At 37.1% G+C, this 23,589-nt stretch overlaps 2 protein-coding genes across 3 annotated transcripts in view; both read left to right on the top strand.

Moving 5' to 3' along the window:
• The window catches only part of ptpn6 (protein tyrosine phosphatase non-receptor type 6), a 52,962-nt gene extending 49,237 nt beyond the window's left edge, over positions 1-3,725 (top strand). The window contains exon 17 of one of the 2 annotated variants that reach the window (XM_057833802.1): positions 3,235-3,724. In XM_057833802.1, coding sequence (XP_057689785.1) covers positions 3,235-3,334 — 100 coding nt within the window. In that variant the 3' untranslated portion in view covers positions 3,335-3,724. Of the gene's footprint in view, positions 1-3,234 lie in introns of both variants that reach the window. The other variant, XM_057833803.1, reaches the window with a different exon arrangement.
• A 2,447-nt stretch (positions 3,726-6,172) lies between these two features.
• rbp5 (retinol binding protein 1a, cellular) lies at positions 6,173-20,201 on the top strand. The gene is made up of 4 exons (XM_057835520.1): positions 6,173-6,339; positions 7,807-7,991; positions 13,037-13,138; positions 19,523-20,201. The coding sequence occupies exons 1-4, from the start codon at positions 6,264-6,266 to the stop codon at positions 19,574-19,576; spliced, it is 417 nt and encodes a 138-aa protein (XP_057691503.1). The 5' UTR covers positions 6,173-6,263; the 3' UTR covers positions 19,577-20,201.
• The last annotated feature ends 3,388 nt before the right edge of the window (positions 20,202-23,589 follow it).

Raw genomic sequence — 23,589 nt, forward strand, 5'->3', positions numbered from 1 at the left:
ACGGGTACAATAATTTTCCCTAGATTTTGGGGTGCGCATTATACACGGGTGCGCCTCGGGAAATTACGGTACTCTTACATAAAGATAATTGAGTTACTAACTCAATTACTTTTTGGGAGAAATAATTTGTAACTGTAACTAATTACTTTTTTAAAGTAAGATTAACAACACTGATTGTCACACCCCAGGGCCGTTCCTGACCAATTTGGTGCCCTAGGCAACACATTTGTTGGCGCCCCCTCCCCATTTTCACCACATGTATTTAAACACTCACACTGAAAAAGCACATTATCTCTTTGTAATTTATTATATAAAAAAAGACAACGAACAAGTGCATAAATCAAAAGAAAAATGCTGTAATAACTATTCAAAAGCACCAATAAAAACACTTAAAAAACAAATGCATTAAATAAATTACAATTGTTATTACAATATGATTAACACCCACCCACACAAACCTATACAAAGACACACTTTAAAATGAAACTTTTTTTTCCCACTTTGACCCAGGGGTGAAAATGAGCCAGAACGGTCAGGAACACAGTTCCGGTATAAGATTCAGGTGCTTTGTTTCCGAAAATATGACGGCAAATGTCAAAACGCTATGTTTAAAAAAATAAAAATAAATAAATGCTAATTTCATCTCCAAGAAGAAAACAATCTACCAACATCAGATTTATATACACAAGTGTTAACAACAAGCATAATGAAGTGCTTGTGTAGCGTAATCCATTTCCATCAATATTTATTATTTATTTTATTCCACGAACGGCATGGAGGTTTCCCCAGCTGCTGCAGTTTTCTGAGTCTGACGATGATGAGTCATGTCAACGTGCGAATACACGCAGCAAAGCAAAACGCCTGGTCTCATTTGAAATGAGTCACAGATAGTTAGCTGTGATTGGTTCAAATGTGCATGTTTTCTGGAGCAGCAAAAAAAAGGTGGAATTGATGCGACAAAAAAGGGCAATGCAACATAAAATGGATCTAATCTTTAAAAGCAACGAAAGACATGAGGAGGCTTATCATATTTAGTTTTATTTGCTCTGATGGGGAGGTTCAGAACATCTGAGCTGTCAATGTACACTTTAGACTTAAATTGGTTCATTTATGTTAGGCTATTTATTCATTTCCTTATGATTTAAAACAGTCAATGTTTGCACGATCTTCAAAATATATTCCATTTCACTCTGCATAATATGTCATTTTTACTTACTTTTCTGAATGTGTGTTGCTCATATCTTTATTATAAAAAACAAGCAAAAAAAACCCGTAAATGTTTACATTAACTTCAACTTTAATATACATCCTATGTTCTTAAGTAGTTAAAATTGAGATTTGGCATTTAGTATGTGAGGAAATGAGGGAAAATAAAATTAGGAGCTGGAGGTTGGGGTTATTGCTGTTTTTGTTAAAAAAAAAATCCAATTTTGAATGAAAATCAGTTTTTTTTATGTGTTATAGAAATAACTGTGCTAAAAAAAGTGTAAGAGGTTTTGCCCCCCCCATAAAAAAAAAAAAAAAAGAAAAAAAAGAAAAAATATAAATAAATAAAATTTCTGGCTCCGTGGCAACCTTCGCGTCGGGGAGTTCCGGCAAGAAATTCTAGCCGCTTTCACCCCTGCCTTGACCTATAACCTTACTCACCTTGTCTTCACTGATGCAAAAGCATCTATTGCACTTTCATATGACAGTTGTTTTGGAAGGTGCACTTCTTTCCTGGACTTGGTGGGCTTGGACTTGGTGCTGATGTGGATAAGTTCGCTGTAAAAATGGCCCAGGATGTACAGAGGTAGACGGAAAATATTTCAGAAGAGCATCTACAAAGAGAAGAAAGTGCAATGTTACATTATATTAGACAAATAGCTGTTGATTGTGAAACCAGCATGACATAACCATTATAGCGCCTAAATTCTTGCAGCCTACTGTACCTGTCTATTGGATCCGGCCACTATCTTTGATGGGCGTAGTTAAAAGGAAATAAATTCTTGAAGCACGGCAACTACACAGGACAATCCAATAATAATGAATTAAATAATATATGATAGCAAAAAAAAAAAAAAAAGATAAATTGAATATGTTTTTACATGAACGTGATCGCCATTTTTAATGAATTAATGACACATTTAATAACAAATGTTTGCATTTAAATCCATGGCACTTTTAGTCCCCCATACCACAGAACTTTGAAATTATTAATTCCGTATTTAATGGTGTATTTATTTAATTAACCTTGGCACTTTTAGGCAAGGCAAATTTATTTGAAAAGCACAATTTAACACAAAATGGTTCACATCACATGAAAATAAGCAAGATAATTTTAGTCTTCCATACACTTTGTCCAAATTTCTCTAAAATTGGAGGGTGAGTAAATTTAACTGAAACTAATCCACAGCTGGATGAATACTGAAAATATTTCTAAAACAACAGCCACAGCCTGGTTAATGATACAGTATAATTTTGCTTTAGCACTAAGTCATATAAGCTATATGTAAATAACCGTCTACGTGCTTATGCTGTTGAAAAAAATCATCACAACAAACCTCTGTTTTTCTTCACGTCTTTGCTCTGTTGTCTTTTCATGAAGATGACTTGTCACCGTAACGTCGCTCAATTGCGGAGGTGAAAAATTGCACCTTCAGGTAGCTCGCTGGTCTGCTGGGTGGTGAGTGAGACTAGGGTCTGTGGTGAAATTATCGCATCACAGGGAAAAGTGAAACGGGCAGAAGGCACACGAGAAAAATGATTTCATTATTATTTAAAGACTTATTATGAACGGTTTTGTTTGTTGTATAATTTTTTGAATACTGCTATCATCAAATATTATTTGAATATTTTTCTTGACACCTTTTTGGACACTGGTGCGCCCCTAGGCGGTTGCCTAGATCGCCTTATGGACGGCACGGGTCTTTCACACCCCTAGCTTTCACATGGCGTGGAGCCTCCAAAGATCACACTCAAGTGACGACTGAGGAAGCCCTTTTGACGCATTTGTGTAAAAAGTCGGATTTCTGTTTTAGTGTGACATATTAGCCATTTATGTTCCTCAAACAAAAATAATACTGAGAAAAGTGTTTAAAAAATCATTTATTTCATTAATTTTAATTCAAAATGTAAAATCCTAAAATAAAATAAAAACTTTATCACAAATAATTTGCCTAACATTTGTTTTATATATATATATTTTAAATTTTTTAGTTATTTAATTGTTGTATTGTGTTTTTCTCTTTACAGAAACAAGGAGTCGGATATCTACGAGAATTTCACCAAAGCAAAGAAAGACAAGAAGAAACCAAAGCCCGAAAAGAAAAGTGGCTCATTAAAGAAAAAATAAGTTTTTTTTGTGTTTTTTGAAAGAATGTTTTGAAGTCGTCTTGTGTTATTTATGTCAGCCCATTTTGTTTCTTCCACCTTTAACAAAACATGATTGTTTCCGTTTAATAAGACTACAATTCATTGCCACACTCAATTTGTGAGAAATCCAACAATAGATATTACATTTCACTTTTTACTGTTCTGGGCTACTTTAGCACATGTACTGTTTCAATTTACACTTTTTTTTTTAACATACTAATACTACTGAATTCTTTACATGTACAATAAAAAATGAAACTTTCAGTCACAAAGAAGCATTGACATTTTTTGGTCACCATATTCGTATCAAGAATCTACAGTAAATGTCAGTGCAAATACTGTAAGTGTTGTACCTTAAATAGAAAAAAAAAATAGATTTGTATATGATGTATTATTCCTAAACTATCAAATCAATAAAATAAATATTTTAGTTTTTTATATTTTAGTTTCGTTTTTTCAGATGTACTGTTATTATTTTCTGTATAAAAATTAATTTGGTGTTCAAAAAGTCTTTTTTCAAACTTGAACCTTGAAAAAGAGGGGGTCATCTTATAATCAGGGCCATCTTATATTTGGGCCAATACGGTAACCCAAATAAATCAACAAATAACCCGCACTGGACTATAAGCCGTAGGATTCAAAATGAGGGAAAAAAGTAGCGGTTTATAGTTCGAAAATTACGGTCGTCTTGAGCCCATTCAAAATTTCTTTATTTTTTTTAAATAAAATAGTCTTTATATGCAGGTATATTAAATACTCTTACTTTGTTAGTTTTTAAACTTATTATATAATGTACAAATTGTAACTGCAATAATTAAAACTTTTTCAGTTTCAAATAGAGTTGTCCAAGATTGGATATTATCGACATCGTTTTTTCTCATATTAGTTTTGGGCCAATATGCATGTTGTCTTCAAAGTGAATGGACAGTAGAAGCCTTCTGCCTTTGTACAAGGGCTGGTCACTGCTTGGCAGAGCAGTTACACTTATTGACCATTAGATGTCTCCAAACTAAAATGCTCGGGGTTAATTATATGAGCATTATCATTATTAAAGCATCGAGTGGGACATCACAATACAATTAGCCAAAATAAGTTAAGCCCCGATCGCAGAGATCGTTTTCGGTACGATAACGGTATCAGATTTATAGAGTTGGACAATATAGGGATATCGGTTAACTCTATATCATTGCTATGGAATCTTTTTTTTTCTTTTTTTCAAAAATCCTATACGCATTCAATTGTTCTAATTTATGGATGAAACAAAATATCTTAAATATTATTCTGAAATTCTGCCTTTTATTGAACTAACAACTTGTTAACTCATTGGCTGCCAATGTGATGATAATACAAGTATACAATAAATTACTGTTTTTTTTTTAATGCCTTTTAATTATAGTACCTTACTACAAACATTTTCACAATATTTTTCATGTTACTTTCAGTCAATTTATTTTTAAGCATTTTTCAGATTTATACCATCAATATCGGTCTAAAATTGGTCTTAATTTTAAAAAAAAATTATTTTAATGTGTTGTTATTTTTATGTATTATAAAATACTGTCAAAATGATTGAAGTGGTTTATTTTCGATTAGAAACAGATCTTTGTATTATTATTGGTTAATTGCAAGTTTGAATTTTACGATTATTATTAGTGCTGCAATGATTAATCGCCTAACTCGACTATTCGATTAGAAAAAAAAATATTCGAATTAAATTTTATTGCTTTGAGTATTCGTTTAATTAAAGTGGCGTTGTAAACGTTTATTTTGAAAGTGTTTGCATTTAGTTTTATTGATTAGGGTGGATACACTGCCCTCTGGTCTGCCTCATTTCACATGGGTAAATCCAACTGCTCCCTGTTAAGACCAATGTCAGCTATGTCAAGTTTTTGTATGAGCTAATGTTTTTTTTATGCATTCATCATTTAGTTCATAGGCATATTTAGCCGTTTTTTGTTGGAATATGTGTCTGAACCATTTGTTAAGAGCATTGTAAAAAAAAAAAAAAAAAAACGTTAGCATTTTAGAGCATTCAAGCTAGCGGACCTTTGCTATTTAAGTTAGCCAATTGTTCTTTTGTTGTACATAGATTTTTTTTTTTTTTTTTTTTTAACACCGTTTCAGGCTCAGCTCAGGTATTTTAATTTGTCATGTTCCTTATCCGATTACTCGATTATTCGGACCAGCTAGTTCATCGATAAATCGACTACTAAAATAATCGATAGCTGCAGCCCTAATTATTATTATTTTTAAATCTTCATTGATATTCAGTGGAGAAGTTCTAAGGCTGGGGAAGTTAACACCAAGTTAACTCACAAATGAATTACCACAATAATGTAAACCGCTATAATATTATTAAATTATATTTAAAACAAAAGTATGCTAAATACTGTACTACATTATCAGATTGTGTATATGACACTGCGATTAATCGGAATGAATCTCACGTGATTAACACGTGTGATCATTTTTCTAAGCCCTACTCAAAATACATATTTCTATTGTCTTATTTAAAGTATGCTGAACGCTACTTTTGAATTCATCATCGGATTATGGGCAAAGCAGTGCGATTAATCACAGTTAATCCCGCGATGATCGCGATCAAATTGTGGAATCATTGCCCAGCCCTAGTTTTTGTTGTTTTAAAAGCGAGAGTCCCTCCCAATCCTCCCCTTCCCACTCATGTTTGGCTCTGAAGCAACGCCCCCTTGAGTGGAAGGCAATCGGTGAGAAGATTGAATGAAGCCTCCTCCCTTCTTCCCTCCTTCCCTCTTGCATGAGGAGAAAAAAAGAAGCCGCTGAGCCTTTTGTGAGTCATTGCCGCTTTCCGGAATCAACTAGTTTACAGGTCGGAGAATTCATTTGCAGAAACATCTTTCAGCATTTTCACTGCTTCTTTGCAGGACAGCATGGCCAAACCTGACTACTCTGGTACTTTTCATATGGTGGAACAGGAGAACATGGATGCCTATCTCGCAGCTTTAGGTAAGAAATGCTTCTTTTTAAATTGCGCTTCCCTGAAGTTTAACTCATTCAGTGCCATTGACTGCGATAGACATCCAACCTATTTGAACTGGGAGGAGCAATCATGCCTTCCCAGTTAACTCTTTGGTTGCCATTGACAATGATAGATGTTCAACATTTGGCTGGGATGGAGGGATGGAAGCAAATCATATTAATTTTAAAAAAAAAATTATTTTCTTGGCTTTAAAAAAATCATAATCATCAAAAAGAACAACAAAAAATAAATAAAAAAAGAATTGCTTTTTAATAAAAAGAAATAATACAAATGCTAATGAAGACTTTATAAAGGAATACAAAAATTGAAAAATAATATTTTTCCAAATAAAGTGGAAAAACAACAAAAACAGGACTACTTTTGGGGCATTTCTTTCAAAACCTCTCAGTGTATGATCATATTTCAATGCCATTGACAGTGAAAGACGTCTTATCTATTTTGGCCTGGAGGCGTGACAGCGATGGATTATTTTAAATAAAATATTTTTTAAAAATTTATCCTTTCATTTTGCAAAACATATCTAAAAAAATTAAAAAGAAACAATAGCTTTATATATACTGTATATATATATATATATATATATATATATATATATATATATATATATATGTATGTATATATATGTATGTATATATATGTATGAATGTATAATCTATAAAAGTATAATAAAAAAAAAAATTAAAGAATAGAAAATTTAAAAATCCTGGAAAATAATTCATTCCTTTAAAAAAGATACGTAATAAATTAATTCAAACGATTAGAATCAGTGATATACGTCCAATCTATTTTGACTGAAAGTCCAGGCAGTGAATTTTTTAAATAGTTAAAAAAAAAAAAGTATATATTAAAGATTAAAAAATAAATACAAAATAAAAAAATAAAACTTCCCAAAATTAACCCCCAAAACCCTAACTCTAACCCTAAAACCATAACTTTTTTTCTTTAAATAATACAAATAATAAAAATACAATTAAAAAAAAAAAAAAAAAAAAGTCTATAAAAACTTTTTAAAATGTTTTTTTTTTAAAATCACAAGAATAAGTTAAATAAACAATAGCAACTCTTAAAACAAGATTCCATTGTCAACATTTCTTTCATAACCTCTCAGAATACTCATGCCACAGCACCACTGACAATGCTAGACGTCCAATCCAAAATGAATTGGACGTTTAGCGTCGTCAATGGCAGCCTATTACTTAATAATGCTTTACCCTCACGTAACAGCTGCACATAGGGGCGAGCACGTCATTAAAAAGGAAGAATGGCCCACACCCTTAATTTCGATAATGCAATAATCTCCATTTGCAGCTGCATTAGAAGACTGAGCTCATCACCCTGTCCTCTGTGTGACCCCAAATGAACACACACACACTGTGGAGAAAAAAAATAAAAGGCATGCCTAGTTTACATTCAAGTACACTCCCCCTGTTTAGACATCAACTTTGCTCTGAGGAAGCTCGTATGTCTACTCAAGCCCACCAAAGACATCACTCATGATCCCGCCACGGGGGCCATGAAGATCCGCACCCTCACCACTTTGAGGAACTTCAACATGGATTTCGTCATTGGGGAGGAGTTCACAGAAGACTTGGGCCCAGTGGACGGTCGCACGTGCCAGGTAGGGAATGTAATTCTAGCTTATGAGCTTTGGAACAAGTCGGCTTTGTGTGTGAGAGCAAAGTCAGCCGGGACTCCTGCGGGGATTTTTTTGTTACAACGGCCTCCTGCGGTTCAGCTCACAAAAGCAGGAGGTGTGTGAAAGACTCCTGATGAAAACAGTAACACCCAAACAATTGCAAAGACACCTACACAGATCCGCCTTTGTAGACTTGAATACTAGAGACTCAAAATGAAGCCCTTGTAGGTGGTTGCACGTAGCAACATGGAATTTGATCGAAATGCCTGTCATGGGGGCAGTTTACATGGCGACTCTGCGACACAAAGACGCAATGACTGAGTAGCGGACTCGCCTCGAGTGCATATGGTGTCGGCGAAGACGAAAAATTATGAATCCTGCCTCCAAAGTGGAAGAATCCGATTGCGGGAGATTGAGGGAGGCTTGCTCCGTATGAATATCAAAAGCTCCCGCGGCGCGACACCGCGCCGATAACCTCAGCACTCGTACACGTCACATTCGGCGTGCGCAGCGGTGCTACTAAACATTTAAAACAGCAAATATGGCGGAATGTTGGCTTTAATTTACTGCTGTAATAATATTTTTAAATTAAATATGTTGAATGTTTCTATTTTTGTGCCTTTTTGAACAAAAGAAAAATTCCATTGCTTCGAGTGGGCGGGCATATTTTTTTCCGGGCTGAGGAGCTTGTTGCGGTCAAAGTGCATCATGTAAATCTGCACTGCCCCCTCGGGCCTGGCATGAATACTACATCGTTTTCATGCGGAATTTCGACATTGTTCGAATGGAGACGGGCCCATATAAATGCAAATTTGAAATTGTTCGTATTCTCGGAGAGTCACCATGTAAACGGCCTCTTGATTAGACCCACAAAAAAGAAAAACACATGCTTAACCCCTATACAGTGGTACCTCTACACACGAAGTTAATTTGTTCCAGGACCTTGTTTGTAAGTCGAAATGGTTGAGCAGGATTTTAAGATAAGAAAACAGTGGTACCTTGACATACGATCGCTAAGACACACGATCTTTTCGACATCCGGCATCAAATTTGACTCACCATTTGTTTCTACATTCGACGACATGCTCGAAATACAACGATTTATAACAGCACCGCAGTACTTTGTTTTCCCGCAAGACGAACGCACGGCGGATTTTCTTGTGAGAGAAATCAATATGGGTTCCAAGAATGTTAGTGCAGGTGGTGAAAAAAAGGAAAAAGGTGAGGCTTACCATTGAAATGAAGATCGACAATACGGTCGTAGAATGTCTGCTATTTCCACGGTCTTCCTGCGACCTCCGTTCGACAGTCTTTGTAAGTTAAGGTGACAATTATTATTGTGGTAACGTCACCAAAAAATCGCCAGCTTCGTCAGGTTTCTAATCATTTACCGTGCTGGCCCGAATCTAAGACGGCCCTGATAATAAAATGACCCCCTCTTTTTCAAGACTCAAGTTTGAAAAAAATACCTTTTGAACACCAAATTAATTTTTATACACAAAATAATTACAGTACATCCGAAACAAATGATTATAACAATATATTTTAGAGAAAAAGCAAGTTATTTTGCCGCATTCAAATCTTAATATCTGAACATTTAAATATGTAAACTAAAGTGCAAACACATTCGTAAATGAATGGCTTCTGGTTTTTGAAATGTAAATAAACCAATCTATTGTGATAAAACAACAAAATTGCAATAACTGCATTAACCATCAAAGTGAAGTCTAACTGTAACTGTAGTCTTGAAACAAATCTGAATAAGGAAAAACATTGCAATAAAATAATACAAACTGGTTAAACTAAAAAGAGTAGCTGAGATCTGTCATGACAGAACATCGCTTCAATGATATCTGGCGCCATCTAGCGTCGTGAATGTGAGAGTAGCTGAGATCTGTCATGACAGAACATCGCTTCAATGACATCTGGCGCCATCTAGCGTTGTGAATGGGTATAATGTCTAGACCGCGAATATAAGACGGCCCCTTTTTGCATTGAAATAACCCTTTTTCAGTGTTATTTCAATGCAAAAAACACAGTCTTATATTCGGGCCGATACGGTATTTCAGAACTTGTGCAACACAACATGCCTACGGTCCGCCGCAGCTGAACAAAGTGAAAGTAAAATGTCCTCTCAAGTCAAGTCAGCCTTGCAGTACGTTCAGGTACACCACGCAAAACCCATCCGCTACAATAGAACCCGATTCGTTACATATTTACAGGTATTATTATTATTACTATTATTATTATTCCAATTTTTATTCATAATTCATTTGTTTTGCCATCGACTTCATTACATTGACGGGTCACACCCGTCATACACTGCACCACGCCTTCAAGTAGGGGGCCTGCCCATATCAAGAGGAGTTATTCTCAAACACACTCACGCAGCAATCTAACGCCTGATTTAGGTTAAAAAAGTACGAAAGCTGTACCGCATACAAAAAGGAAGGATTGTCTCAGGAGTGATTTGTTCGAGGATTCAAGGTAATTATTATATTTTTCGTACCATGCATGCATTTTGAAACGTTGTGAAAATAGTCAATGGGAGAAATTAGCCGCTACGGCATTGGTGTCATAGTTCGCAATATTTACGTAAAATAAATGCTAACTGCATGTTTCTTTTTTTTTTTTTTTTTTTGCTTTTAACCAAGAATTGAGACTGTTTTACATCCATATCTATAAAGAATTCAGGGATATAAGCATTTATTCACAAGAATTTTCAACGAAAAAAGCTGTTTTCGTAAGGCGGCCGCAGCAATTTCGACATAGTTACGTAAAATAAATGCTAAATGCCCGTTTTTTTTTGCTTTTAACCAAGAATCGAGATTGTTTTACGTCCATATCTATAAAGAATTCAGGGATTTAAGCATTTATTCACAAGAATTTTCAATGTAAAAAGCTCTTTGTGTTTCCACTCAGTCAGCTTTGACGGAGATAGGCCCCCTATTAATCGGCCCTGTGTCCCATCAATATCATTATGAAGTCTATGGTTTTGCTCTGTGTAATTGGTATTTGCAATAGTACCAGCAGCATTTATTAAGGATTTATTGTAGGTTTTCGGGCTGAGGAAAGAATTAATGGAATTATAATTCGTTCTTGTGGGGAAAAACCTCTTCAACATACAACCATTTCGACTTACAAACAAGGTCCTGAAACGAATTAACTTTGTATCTAGAGGTACCACTGTATATTATAATTCCATTAATTCGTTCCACAAACCGAAAACCTACACTAAACCCTTAATATATACTGCTGGTACCATTACAAATGGCAATACCACATAGCAAAACAAATAGATTATAAATAAAAATCAGAATAATAATAACTTAATAATAATAATTCCTAATTTTCTAATGTGACGGATGTGGTTTGCGTGCTGTACCTCAACGCACTGCGTGGCTGACGTGACAGTGACATAGGTGTGGTAGAGATTTTACTTTCTCTTTTATTGTCCTGTTGCTGTTGGCGTCAACTGCGGCGGACAGTAGGCGTGTTGTGTTGCACAAGTTCTGAAATAAATGATTAAAAACTTGACGAAGCTGGCGGTTTCTTCGGTGATGTTACCACAACAATAATTGTCACCTTAACTTATAAAGACTGCCGAACAGAGGTCTGAGGAAGACCGTCGAGATCGTAGACATTCTACGGCCGTATTGTCCAGCCAGTTGACTTGATTTAACTTGGCCTGAAAATATCAAATAAATAATTAGATAAAATAATCAGGGAAAAAAAAAAAAAAAAAAATTATGTGCCATTTCGGCTTTTCAGTTTTCGGCCTTGTGTTTCCAATATCCGGTTTTCGGTTTTGAATTGTGTTTTCCGGACATTCCTAATTTAATTTTATTTGAAACGATTCATATACATGTATATGGCAGAAAACACTTAGGTGACTTAAAGTTCCACTCTGAGACCCCCACTTTGGTCAAATTTCAAAATTGTCCTTCTGGGGGAAGAAAAATGAGGAGGGCAGAAAAAGGAGTGGTCGAGATTTTCTTTTTCAAATATTTATCCTTTTACACTTTTTTTTTTTTTTTTTCAATTTTCTTTGTTTGGATCGATTATTTATCATCTAAAATATCGGGGAAAACGCGACAGTAACAAAAAAAAAAAAAAAAAAACTAAATACTAAACTAAGCAATAGTTACAGTATGAGGTAGATATCCGTGACCTGTTTACGGACACTATTTTTTTTTCATTTTGACGTAATTTGTTTGCGAGTGAATGATTTTATAAAGACGTTTTTTTTTTTTTTTTACTAAACATTCTACATCAATTATTGATTCAGAGCTAAAAATTGACATTTCCAATAATTAATATAATTACTTACCTTCTTTTTATGGCTGGGTTGAAACAAAAGGAGTTGCGCGACATCTGTAAACATGGGTCTCCAGGGTAAAATGGACAAATTAAAAATAGTTCGGGGGCTTAAATCGCCATGAAACTGTAATGGCTGCATATAGACATATTGTTCTATCAAACACAACAGTTGTTTTGGCATAAAATACAGTAGTTTATTTCAAAGAGGGGTGCAGGAGCAGAAACTGCTTTTTCAGCCTTTTCTGTGTTTTCCGCTATGTGAATATACATATATATGTATATATTGGTGCTGCAACGATTAATCGATTAACTCGAGTATTCGATTAGAAAAAAAATATTAAAATCAAATTTTGCTGATTCGAGTATTCGCTTGATTATTGTGGGCTGGGCTGTATGTATGTATGTTCAAGACCTCCATTCTAAACTAATGCAATAAAAACATTTAAGAAAAAACAAAAATCAAAAAAATTCGTTCATAAAAGTGTTAACGCAATGACCTTGGACATTTACATGGGTCTTTGTATGTTAAACTAGTTTTACAGATTTTGTTAAAAAGAAATTCAGCCCCTGAACCTAGTTCCACTTAGCAACATGTCATTTGGTACAAATGACTATGACTAACAAGGGTTTTTCATGTACTCTACTTAACATTCAGAACATGTGTTCAGCTGTCCTCACAGCATGTTCTTGCCCTCCACCCCCTTTAGACCACCGTTAGCTGGGAAGGGGACTCGCTGGTTTGCGTACAGCGAGGCGAGAAAGAAGGCCGAGGCTGGACTCATTGGCTGGACGGTGACAAACTGCATTTGGTGAGCAAAAAAATGTACATATTAGATCAGAACTGCCCAAACTACAGACCGCGTGCCATAATTGCCATCATGGCTTGGAGTTACACTGCTTAGAAACCTTTGTGAAACAGGAAAAAAAGACTAAAGGCCGAGTTATGCTTCCGCGTCACACCTGCGCCGTCAAAGAAGACCCAATTTATGACCCTGCGCCATAGCCTAACGTGTACCTATTGATTTTTCAAACTCTAGTGTCATGTCAACGCATATGACATGAAGGAAATGGACTGTGATTGGTCTGCTCAGACTGTTGTTTCCGGTTCAGAGCGAAATCACCGCCATTGTAAAACATTATTTTTCTCCACATAATAATGGACCAAGGCGACGGGAGTATCATCGAAGAGCAAGTCTCGTCAAGATATCATAAAGCTTGCCAAATGGCAAGGTCAGCGATTGAATAAAAAAATGAAAGAACCACCGAGACGTGTGTGTTCGGAATCGAGTAGCCACATGAAGCGGTGACTCAGTCGGCCAAAAACTGCCAGCTTTTTATCACTTTATGTCGTATTTTTGGTTGGTGCACTTCATCATTTATTGGTACAAACATTTGCTGTGAGTATGTGACTTATCTAAGTGTCACACTTCAAGTATATGAAGAATAAAGCACAGGTTTGGTGTCAAAAGAGTTGTTTTGATGCGTAATTTTCAAAAACTGACAGTTCACACACGATTCAGAATCACTGATTGAGAGTGCCTCCGTGCTTTTATGATAACGTTAACATCAAGGCTTCCAACGCAGTTTGGGAAGTTCCATAGACGCCAGAAATCTGCTATGGCTTGCCACTGGCTGCTTGTAGGAAACACGCACACAAATCTTTGCAGACCTCGGACAAAACGCTGGACGCAGTGCTCAACGCCAATTTGAAGCTAGCTGCCACAGCTAGCTGGTTTTCACCCGAGGCTAGAACTCTCTATGCGGCATCAAAAGTTGGACAGACTGCCTCGAAACCGTCTTCTGCGTCGCCTGCGCCTCAACATTTGTATGATCAACATTTATTCAGTGTTGATGAGCTGAAGATCCACATTCAAGCGTTCCATCTTGCATTGTCTATTTTTTCTCCGTTAACCCAGAGAAGAGGAAGTCAACAAGCATGCCCCAAAACCGTACAAACATAACGCAAACATCCCTCTAGTGGCTTGGAGGTGAATTACAGAGCAACGCGTCACCTGGCCGGAGAACCATCGAATGTCGAATGACGCCGTAGTCGCTGCGCTGTCACCGCAACGCGGGAGCATAACTCAGGCTTACTTGTTGAGTGCAGTCAATGCCATTATACCACATTAGTGCGTTAGCTTACTTTAGGGGTGCAATTCCGGTCCTCGAGAGCACCTATCCAGCTTGTTTTCCATGTGTCCTTCCTTTAACACACCTGAATCAAACGATCAGCTCATCATCAAGCTCTGCAGGAGCCTGGTCGCGATCATTATTTTTTCATTCAGGTGTGTTGGAGGAGGCAGACATTGAAAACAAGCTGGATAGGGGCTCTCGAGGACCATACTTGGGCACCCCTGGCTTTGTTCATATACCAACCACTTTTGCTAGCAGACTATAGCACAGTAGTACGTGAACTTAGCTCAGGTGCTAATCACTTTTTGCTAGGGGACTACAAAAATGTTCGTTAGCTGACTTTCTGCCGTTTTCCCTCCTTCTAACAACTGTTGGAAATGAAATCTTGAACAAGGGCGTAGGTTTGGTCTCAACATTGGTAGGGACGATATGGCATAACCTAACACTAACACTTTTTGCTAAGGATGGGACATTCTTAGTGATCAATGCAAAATATATGTGAATTGACTTGTACTAACTTTTATGTGCATTGGTTCAGCCTACACCGTTCAATTCAAACCTTTGTTTTCAAAACTTATTAAAGAAACATTTTGAAAACTTCCAGAAAAAATGTCCGGATATTTTGAGCAAAACTAAATTGCATTATTTAAACATAAATTATATTAACATATACAATAAATACAAGCTTGTTAATCATATCTTAACTATCCAGAAATGCAAAACAAACATTTGTCTTAAGACCACTCAACATTGTCTAAATAAAGAAATTAAATATAACTGAAAAAACTTTTTGGTCAGGGAATAACAACAAAAAATAAAAATGGAGCTGTCCTTCAGCTAAAACACTAATGTTTTTGTCCACAAGCACAGCTAAACTCAACAAAAAAAAAAAAGAAAGCTCCTGTGAGCTGCTTTAAGTCCGCATAAAATAGAAAAGTTAAACTCCATTCACTATATTTCTCACAGTTTAATTACAAAAATACAAAATTGACAGCACAAAACACATACAGGAGGACACCTCTTTAAGCAGCGTCCTACTCGAGTTTTGCAGGTAGAAGTTCCCACAGTTTAAAGTGCCTGTGACACGAAAAAGCATGTTTATTTCATAATACACGCGGTATTTTATGCCCCTGAATGATATGGACCGCTTGGATGTGTGTGGAAGCAATCGCTATATTTATTTAGTTTTTTGAATCCCGCGCCTTGAAAATGAGTGACTTCCGGCTTCGGTCTTGCATTGAGGAGGAGGGCGCTGTGACATGTACGGTAGAAGACGTTCTCTTCACTATACAGTGTACTGTTGTGTATGAGGACGAAGGATTCAGCTGATTTTGCGGATTAATACTTTTATTTTTTGCATCACGCCAGCCAAACGCCTGCAGAAAAATCATTCTGTATGCGGGAGAGGCGTATGCGCCTTTTTGGAGTTTCAAAAGGTTCCCATTCACCGTGGATATTTACTGTGGGACCATTGGACTTACAAGGAAGTGAGTAAACATCTTGTTTTGTATTATGTCAAATACGAATACAGTGATTACAAAGTAAACACTATAAAATTCCTTTAAATAAAGGACTACTTACGTTTGATCATTGATAGGCATGTAAAAAGCTATCCTCATGCTCATTAGCAGTTAGCTGTTAGCACGTTAGCTGCACAACTACTCCAGCCACCCTCCTCCAGGGAACGAACTGTAAATTGCTCTCCGCCGGGCGGTTTGCCGATCCGCAAAGAAACTCGACAACCGGGTCGTCATGTCAAATAATCCAGGCTAGTTATGTGTGATTTTCCACTTCGAAGACTTTGAAACATCCCTCGGTTCGGGTTAGCATGTCGGCTAACTGTCACTCCTTCTGGTCTGTTTACATTCTCCGAAGCCGGGGAAGGGAAATTACATATGTCCGATTTAGGTGTCATAAAATATCGTTCGGGAGGTGTGACAGTAAAGGTGAAGTCGACAGTTTTGACCACTATGGAGTATTTTTGCCATGTCGTCTTGAATAAATGGATTTTTATTATTTTATATTCCATTTAGCACAAGATTGTTATTTGTCATGACCATGCCATTTATTTAGCAATTGGGGAAAGTACTTGGGTAAAAAGAATATCCTGTAAAAATACTGAAGTAAAGAGACAGAAACAATGACATTTTGCCGCTCTCTTCGTCGCGTTTTCCTCATTGTGAATAGTTCCCCCTCGACGGGCTGACTGGTCCTTCTCAAGCCATTTATATATCTATGGGGGAAAAATACTTGGATAAAAAGAATATCCTGTAACAATATTGGGAGTAGAGAGACTGAAACAATGACATTTTGCGGCTCTCTTCGTCGCGTTTTCCTCGTTCTGAACAATTCCCCCTCAATGGGCTGAATAGTAAAACCGATGAGCCCAGTCTACCGCTGACGTCATCCACCTGTTGGGGACGCTAAAGCCCTATAATGGTAGGCGTGGCTAACCGGCAGATTAAAAGACTAATTTCTCGTCATCTGCGCTTTGCTAAATTGTTGTATATAGTCGAATCATCTCAAAATATGATTCTAATTCACATAATAATGCCATTTAAGACTTTTCTTCTGGTGTCATATGCTCTTTAATGTTATACTAACGCTGATGCAGGTGGGACTTTCAGTAGCAAAATTTGTGGAGTGTTCCCCACTTTCACAACATTGTCTCTAGGGCTGTCAAATGATTAAAATTTTTAATCAAGTTAATCACAGCTTAAAAACTAATTAATCGTAAGTAATCGCAATTTCAAACCATCTATAAAATCTGCCATATTTTTCTGTAAATTATTGTTGGAATGGAAAGATAAGACACAAGACGGATATATACTGTAGCTCGCTGTATAGCCAGGACTGAGCCGTCGCGTCCTGGTGAGGACAGTATATTCGCATTTTGTTTTTGCATGCATAATGTAACATCATACTGTACACTTATTCAGCATGTTGTTCTCTATATTGTATTTTTATATTAAATTGCCTTTCAAGATGACATATCTTTCTATGTGTTGGATTTTATCAAGTAAATTTCCCCCAAAAATGCGACTTATACTCCGGTGCGACTTATTTGTTTTTTTCCTCTTCGTTGGGCATTTTAAGGCTGGTGCGACTTATACTCAGGTGCGACTTATAGTCCGAAAAATACGGTATATGTTAACATTAATGAAACTGAAAAATGTAGTGAAACACATGCTGCTGCTTTTCTTCTTGTAAACGGCCTGGTTTAGAACGAAAGAAGGCTAAAGCATGTTTTGAAAAATAAATTTCTCCCATGAAAATAAGAATTTTATCTTTTCTCATTTTTACGTTGGAAACACATAAGCATATTTGCAAGGGCATAGGTTTGCATAGGGACGGTAGGGCCATAACACAACCAACTTTTCAGGATGCTCAATTTATCCCCACCACTTTTAAGCAACCTTATTTGCATTATATAAGGACTTCAGTTATATAGGTCATTTAGATTGTCTTCCTATATGTTGTAAGGATATAATTGATCCTACCGTTATTAAATGAATTACAGTACTTGCATTATGTTCAGACTTACACTGACCCCTTTTCACTTGCTGAATGTGCCAGTCCATTTTTCACCTGAAACGCACATTTGATTAGCTGATGACTTGAAACCCCCCACCCCGGCGCACAGACAGACAGACAGACAGACAGACAGACAGACAGACAGACACACACACACACACACACACACACACACACACACACACACACACACACACACACACACACACACACACACACACACCCATTTACAGCCGGACAGAAATACAACATGCCGCCTCCCCCGCCCCCTCCAAAGACAAGGGATATTAGGGATATTTTTCCGCCAGCAGCAGCCAATGTAAGTAATGTAAAAAGAGGTCAATGTTGTGGAGGTGGGGAACATTCCACTATTTTTTCTACTGCTGCAGTGCTTCAAGTCGAATTTACTCACTGAGATTTCTGGAAATAAGAAAAACAGCTAGCTGAAAATAAGCTTAACAGATTTATTTTAAGCAAAAAGTTGGTATATTTAATCTTAAAAGAAAAAGTTGTTTGTCAGAAATTTTTCTTAATTCAAGAATATTGTTCAAAACATTATTTGATTTTTTTTCTTCTGGATTTAGGTGAAAGATGACCAACTTTTAGATGTATGGGCTCAATACGCACAAATAGTAATATTTGCTTGAAGTAAGTGGAATAATCTGACACATTAATCTGTTAACTAGCCTTTAACACTCAAAAAAAGATGGAGAAAATTATTTGACTAGATTAAAAAAAAAAATCAGATTGAGACGTTATAAATTTGCATTGTGAAAGTTAGTATAGGTCAATACAGGTTTATTTTGCATTAATCATTTAGCCTATCAATTATTTAGGTTCATATTGGTGAAAAATGTAGCCCTGACCCCCATTCACCAAATATGTTTGGTCTTATCAATGTCCCGTCCCCAGCAAAAACTGTACATGCAGTTTATGCTGTTATATCGTCCCTGCCAATATTAAGACCAAACTTACGCCCTTGCATATTTGTGAGAAATATAGCCCTGACCCGTTCACCTAATCTGTTTGGTCTTATTAATGTTCCATCCCCAGCAAAAAGCGTACAAGCAGGTTATACTGATATAGCCCCCCTTCTAATGTTGAGACCAAACCTACGCCCTTGTATGTCGGGGCCCCTTCAGATACTAATATTGGTATCGGTGCTTCAGTAGCTTATAGTCAAGTGTTCTATGAGTATCAGACAAGAGTTGTTGAGGTTGTGTGTCTCATTAAGATGTCTCAAACAGACGCCATTGTTCTACTGAGTAGCTTTGTAAGGATTTCATATATCCGTATAGAAAAGGCTGGGAAAAAAGGGAGCGCTGAATAGCTGCTAAAGGATTTTGAAGTAGTCTCAGAGAAGGATTACAGGGTCAAATAATGAAGAGGAAGGGGGAGGGTTCACGTTTGGATCGATCCTGTCATTGGCTGACACTCCCTTTGTGTTCAAGACTCCTCTGTTGATTGTCACTGCTAATTAAATGCCTCCTTCGTCTCCTCCTAATGGCTTTTTTCCTTCTCCGCAGGAGATGAGAGTGGAAGGTGTCGTTGCTAAGCAAGTTTTCAAGAAGGCTGATTGAAGTCTGGGAGAACTGTGGACCCCCCACTAATCGTGTGGTGGTGGGGTGTGCAATGTAAACTCTGTATAAGGAATAGTCAAGGTACATGTATAATGTTTACATTTACTGGGCAGTATGTATTTGAACTAGAAGATGAATTTCTGGACGATGTGTCTCTTACTGTAGATGTTATGTCACTTTATATTCATTTCAGGTCACTTCGTTGTTAATTTTAGGGTACTTACAGGTCACTTTCTGTTGACTATGGGTCACTTCCTGTTTTTTGGGGGGTATTTTCTGGTCTCTTCCTGTTGATCTCATGTGATTTTTCCCATTAGAAATGAATTGGAAATAAATGTGGATGTTTTTGTCAAATTTTGGTAGAACCGTACATTTTTGGCCAAAACCATTTTATAGAATTTTTGTATGCCTTTATTTACTGAATTTTTGATGTGTACATTATGTGAATTGGATAAAAAGAAATGTAGGATGACATTCATTGTCATCCAATCCAGCAGTAAATGCTGCCAATTATGCACCTGAAATCATTACTACTCCTTTTGCAACCTTATTTCTCCAAAATTGATTAAATTGCTCCTTAGCCTCATAATTCTACAGGAAAAAAATCCAATCAGCATTAACATTTTTTTTAAAAAAATAGAACAATTAAAAAATTTACTTGATAAAATCCAGCACATAGAACAGATATGTCATCTTGAAAGGCAATTTAATATAAAAATACAATAGAGAACAACATACTGAATAAATGTACAGTGTGTCAACAACGAAATGCGAATATACTGTTCTCACCAGGACGCTACGGCTCGGTCCTGGCTATATACCCTTCCCACCGACGTCACAAAACCACGTGCTCGCTGTATGGTTCCGCCCACTTGTCCGTCATTTTGTCTCTGTATTAGCATTGGTTTCAATTGATCGAGGAATTTAAAATGCATTTCATGGAAGACCCGGTGCTTTCTGATGCCGTAAACACACTGGATGTGTTGCATAAAAGGCGTTATGTGGAAAAGCTTCGTTCTATACAGTCGCCAGATCCATATTTGATGCCTAAATCGATGATTTTTGACCGGCTGCCTTCGCCGTCTCTGCCTGACCCTGATATTTACAACTATCTTGTCCACACAAAATCAGCCTATTCTCACGAAAGTTTGAAAAACTTCAAGAGCTTGGAGGCTTATAAATGCTACGTTGCTGGTTGGGTGAAACAGGTCCTCGTACACGAAAATTCGGCAGGAATCTTGTGCTCGGAAGGTGAGTTACGAAATTTTCAATTCAAAATCTTTTGTTCTTGCTAACATCCACTGTCAAGTCTAATGTATTTCATGTCATTTGTCAATGGAGCTAGGGCTTTTAATGTTTATATGGATTAGCGATAGCACTCTCACTACATACATACGTGTATGTTGTCGGCGATTAGCCTAGCAATGATCTTAATTGTGGTTGTCAGCCCAAAACCCTCTAAATATATATTAAATGCATCTTACCAGATATAAAATGACTACTACATAATCTGTGGTAATCGTTTGGAGCCCAGTTTTCTCGTCGAATTGCAGCAGCCCATCTCGCTCTCTCCTCTCCGTGTCTCTCGGAATCCGGTAGAACTTCAAGTCTCTCCGTCTATCTTCTCTGTTATTGCAACCGACCGCCACACACGCCTTCACCATTTTGATTATTAATGTTAACGAGCAGAAAAACACGCCGTAAATAGGAGGAATGTACGTAGCCGTAACAGGTCAACACGATGTGTTGACGGACAAGTGGGCGGCACCAGTCAGGAGAGCGGAGTTGTGACGTCACGTGGGTAGGGTCTATAGACCCTACTCACGTGACACCACAGCCACACCCCCGTGCCATGTTGTCCGTATACTCGTCATGTTAATACATTAGCGCTTCGTAAATTCCTCCTATTATGGCGTGTTTTGCTGCTCGTTAAGTCGTGTGTGGCGGTCGGTTGCAAAAACAGAGAAGATAGACGGAGAGACTTGAAGTTTTACCGTATTCCGAGAGACCCGGAGAGGAGAGCGAGATTGACTGCTGCAATTCGACGAGAAAACTGGGCTCCAAACGACTACCACAGATTATGTAGTAGTCATTTTATATCTGGTAAGATGCATTTAATATATATTTAGAGGGTTTTGGGCTGACAACCACAATTAAGATCATTGCTAGGCTAATCGCCGACAACATACACTCAGACGTTGTGAATGAACTATCTGAAAATATATAATTATAAGGGAATAATAAGACTGTTGTCTTACAATTAATTTACAATTTCACTATTGAGGTCAAAAGCCAAAAAATAAATTCAACTAGGGACAATCTGGAGTAGTGCTATCGCACTTCATATTTATTACATATTATTTATTTATGTAGTGAGAGTGCTATCGCTAAACCATATAAACATTAAAACCCCTAGCTCCATTGACAAATGACATGAAATACATTAGACTTGACAGTGGATGTTAGCAAGAACAAAAGATTTTGAATTGAAAATTTCGTAACTCACCTTCCCGAGCACAAGATTCCTGCCGAATTTTCGTGTACGAGGACCTGTTTCACCCAACCAGCAACGTAGCATTTATAAGCCTCCAAGCTCTTAAAGTTTTTCAAACTTTCGTGAGAATAGGCTGATTTTGTGTGGACAAGATAGTTGTAAATATCAGGGTCAGGCAAAGACGGCGAAGACAGCGGGTCAAAAAACATCGATTTAGGCATCAAATATGGATCTGGCGAATGGATAAACTGAAGCTTTTCCACATAACGCCTTTTATGCAACGCATCCAATGAGTTTACGGCGTCAGATAACACCGGGGCTTCCATGAATTGCTCTATAACTTGCACCACTAATTGAAAACAATGAGAATAGGTCTAAAAAATACGGACAATATGGCGGCCGGATACGGCGACATGTCATTTTGTGACGTAGGTGAGTAGGGTCTATACAGCGAACTCCCAAAAGACAATGCTGGACGTCCGTATAATTTGCTGAATCAAGTTGGTCCTCGATAGCAAACAGGTTTGCATCAACGTAAATAAATGATAATTAGGTACTATTACAGCAATAACGTAACAGGTTAGCATGCGTTCGCTAGCATCGTTCAAACAACCACACAACTGGCTCTAAGTGTCCGATCACGGGTGGAAAACACACAACAACAACAGAAAAGATGATACACGCAGGCGTTGCCTCTGTAGAGATATTTTAAAAGCATAAACAATGAACGTAGGTTCGCAGCCGTCTTTCTCTCTCGCTAACTCGCCCACTCACTCACTCAGAGCTACGTAGCTGTCAGTCTTCTTCTGGCGTGTGAGCGCTCTTCTTCACGTAAACAAGTGCGAGTGCGCCCCCACGTGGGCGTGAAAGCACCACAAACTAAATGCATCCATTTCAATATAAAAAAGTCAATAACACAATTGAACATACATTGCCAAAGGCAGAACGCGAACGTGGCCATAGCTATTAAGTTATTCAGATAAGTTTACAAAACCATCAGTGTCACTCCAAAACACCAAAATAAAATGTGAAATTATATCACAATGTGTTAATAATTTCACACATATGTCGCACCCCCAGCCAAAATATGAAAAAAACGCAACTTATAGTCCAAAAAATACAGTAATTACTCTTTCCTTCAGGTAACTGAGTAACTAAGTCAATTACTTTTTGGGAGAAGTACTTTGTAACTAATTATTTACTTTTTAAAAGTAAGATTAACAACACTGGTCATAAAGATGAAGTCTGCAGAATGAAAAGTGACGAAAGCGGATATTTCATTCTGCCAATTTGTTGTCGAACACAATTGGCCTGCAACTATTCCTGATCACTTCTCAGAATTAGCAAAAGAAATGTTCCCTTACTTAAAGATTGCATCGGTAAGTTAATTTTATCAATTGAACTTTTTAATTTTTAATTAATTGGACACACTAACGAACTACCTTCAAGTCAAACTGAATTGCAAGCTTAAGTGCCATGAAGTGCAGCCATCGAGACATGACAGAAATTGCTAAAAGTG

The sequence above is a fragment of the Corythoichthys intestinalis genome, chromosome 4 (genome assembly GCF_030265065.1).
Source record: "Corythoichthys intestinalis isolate RoL2023-P3 chromosome 4, ASM3026506v1, whole genome shotgun sequence".
Lineage (NCBI taxonomy): Eukaryota > Metazoa > Chordata > Actinopteri > Syngnathiformes > Syngnathidae > Corythoichthys > Corythoichthys intestinalis.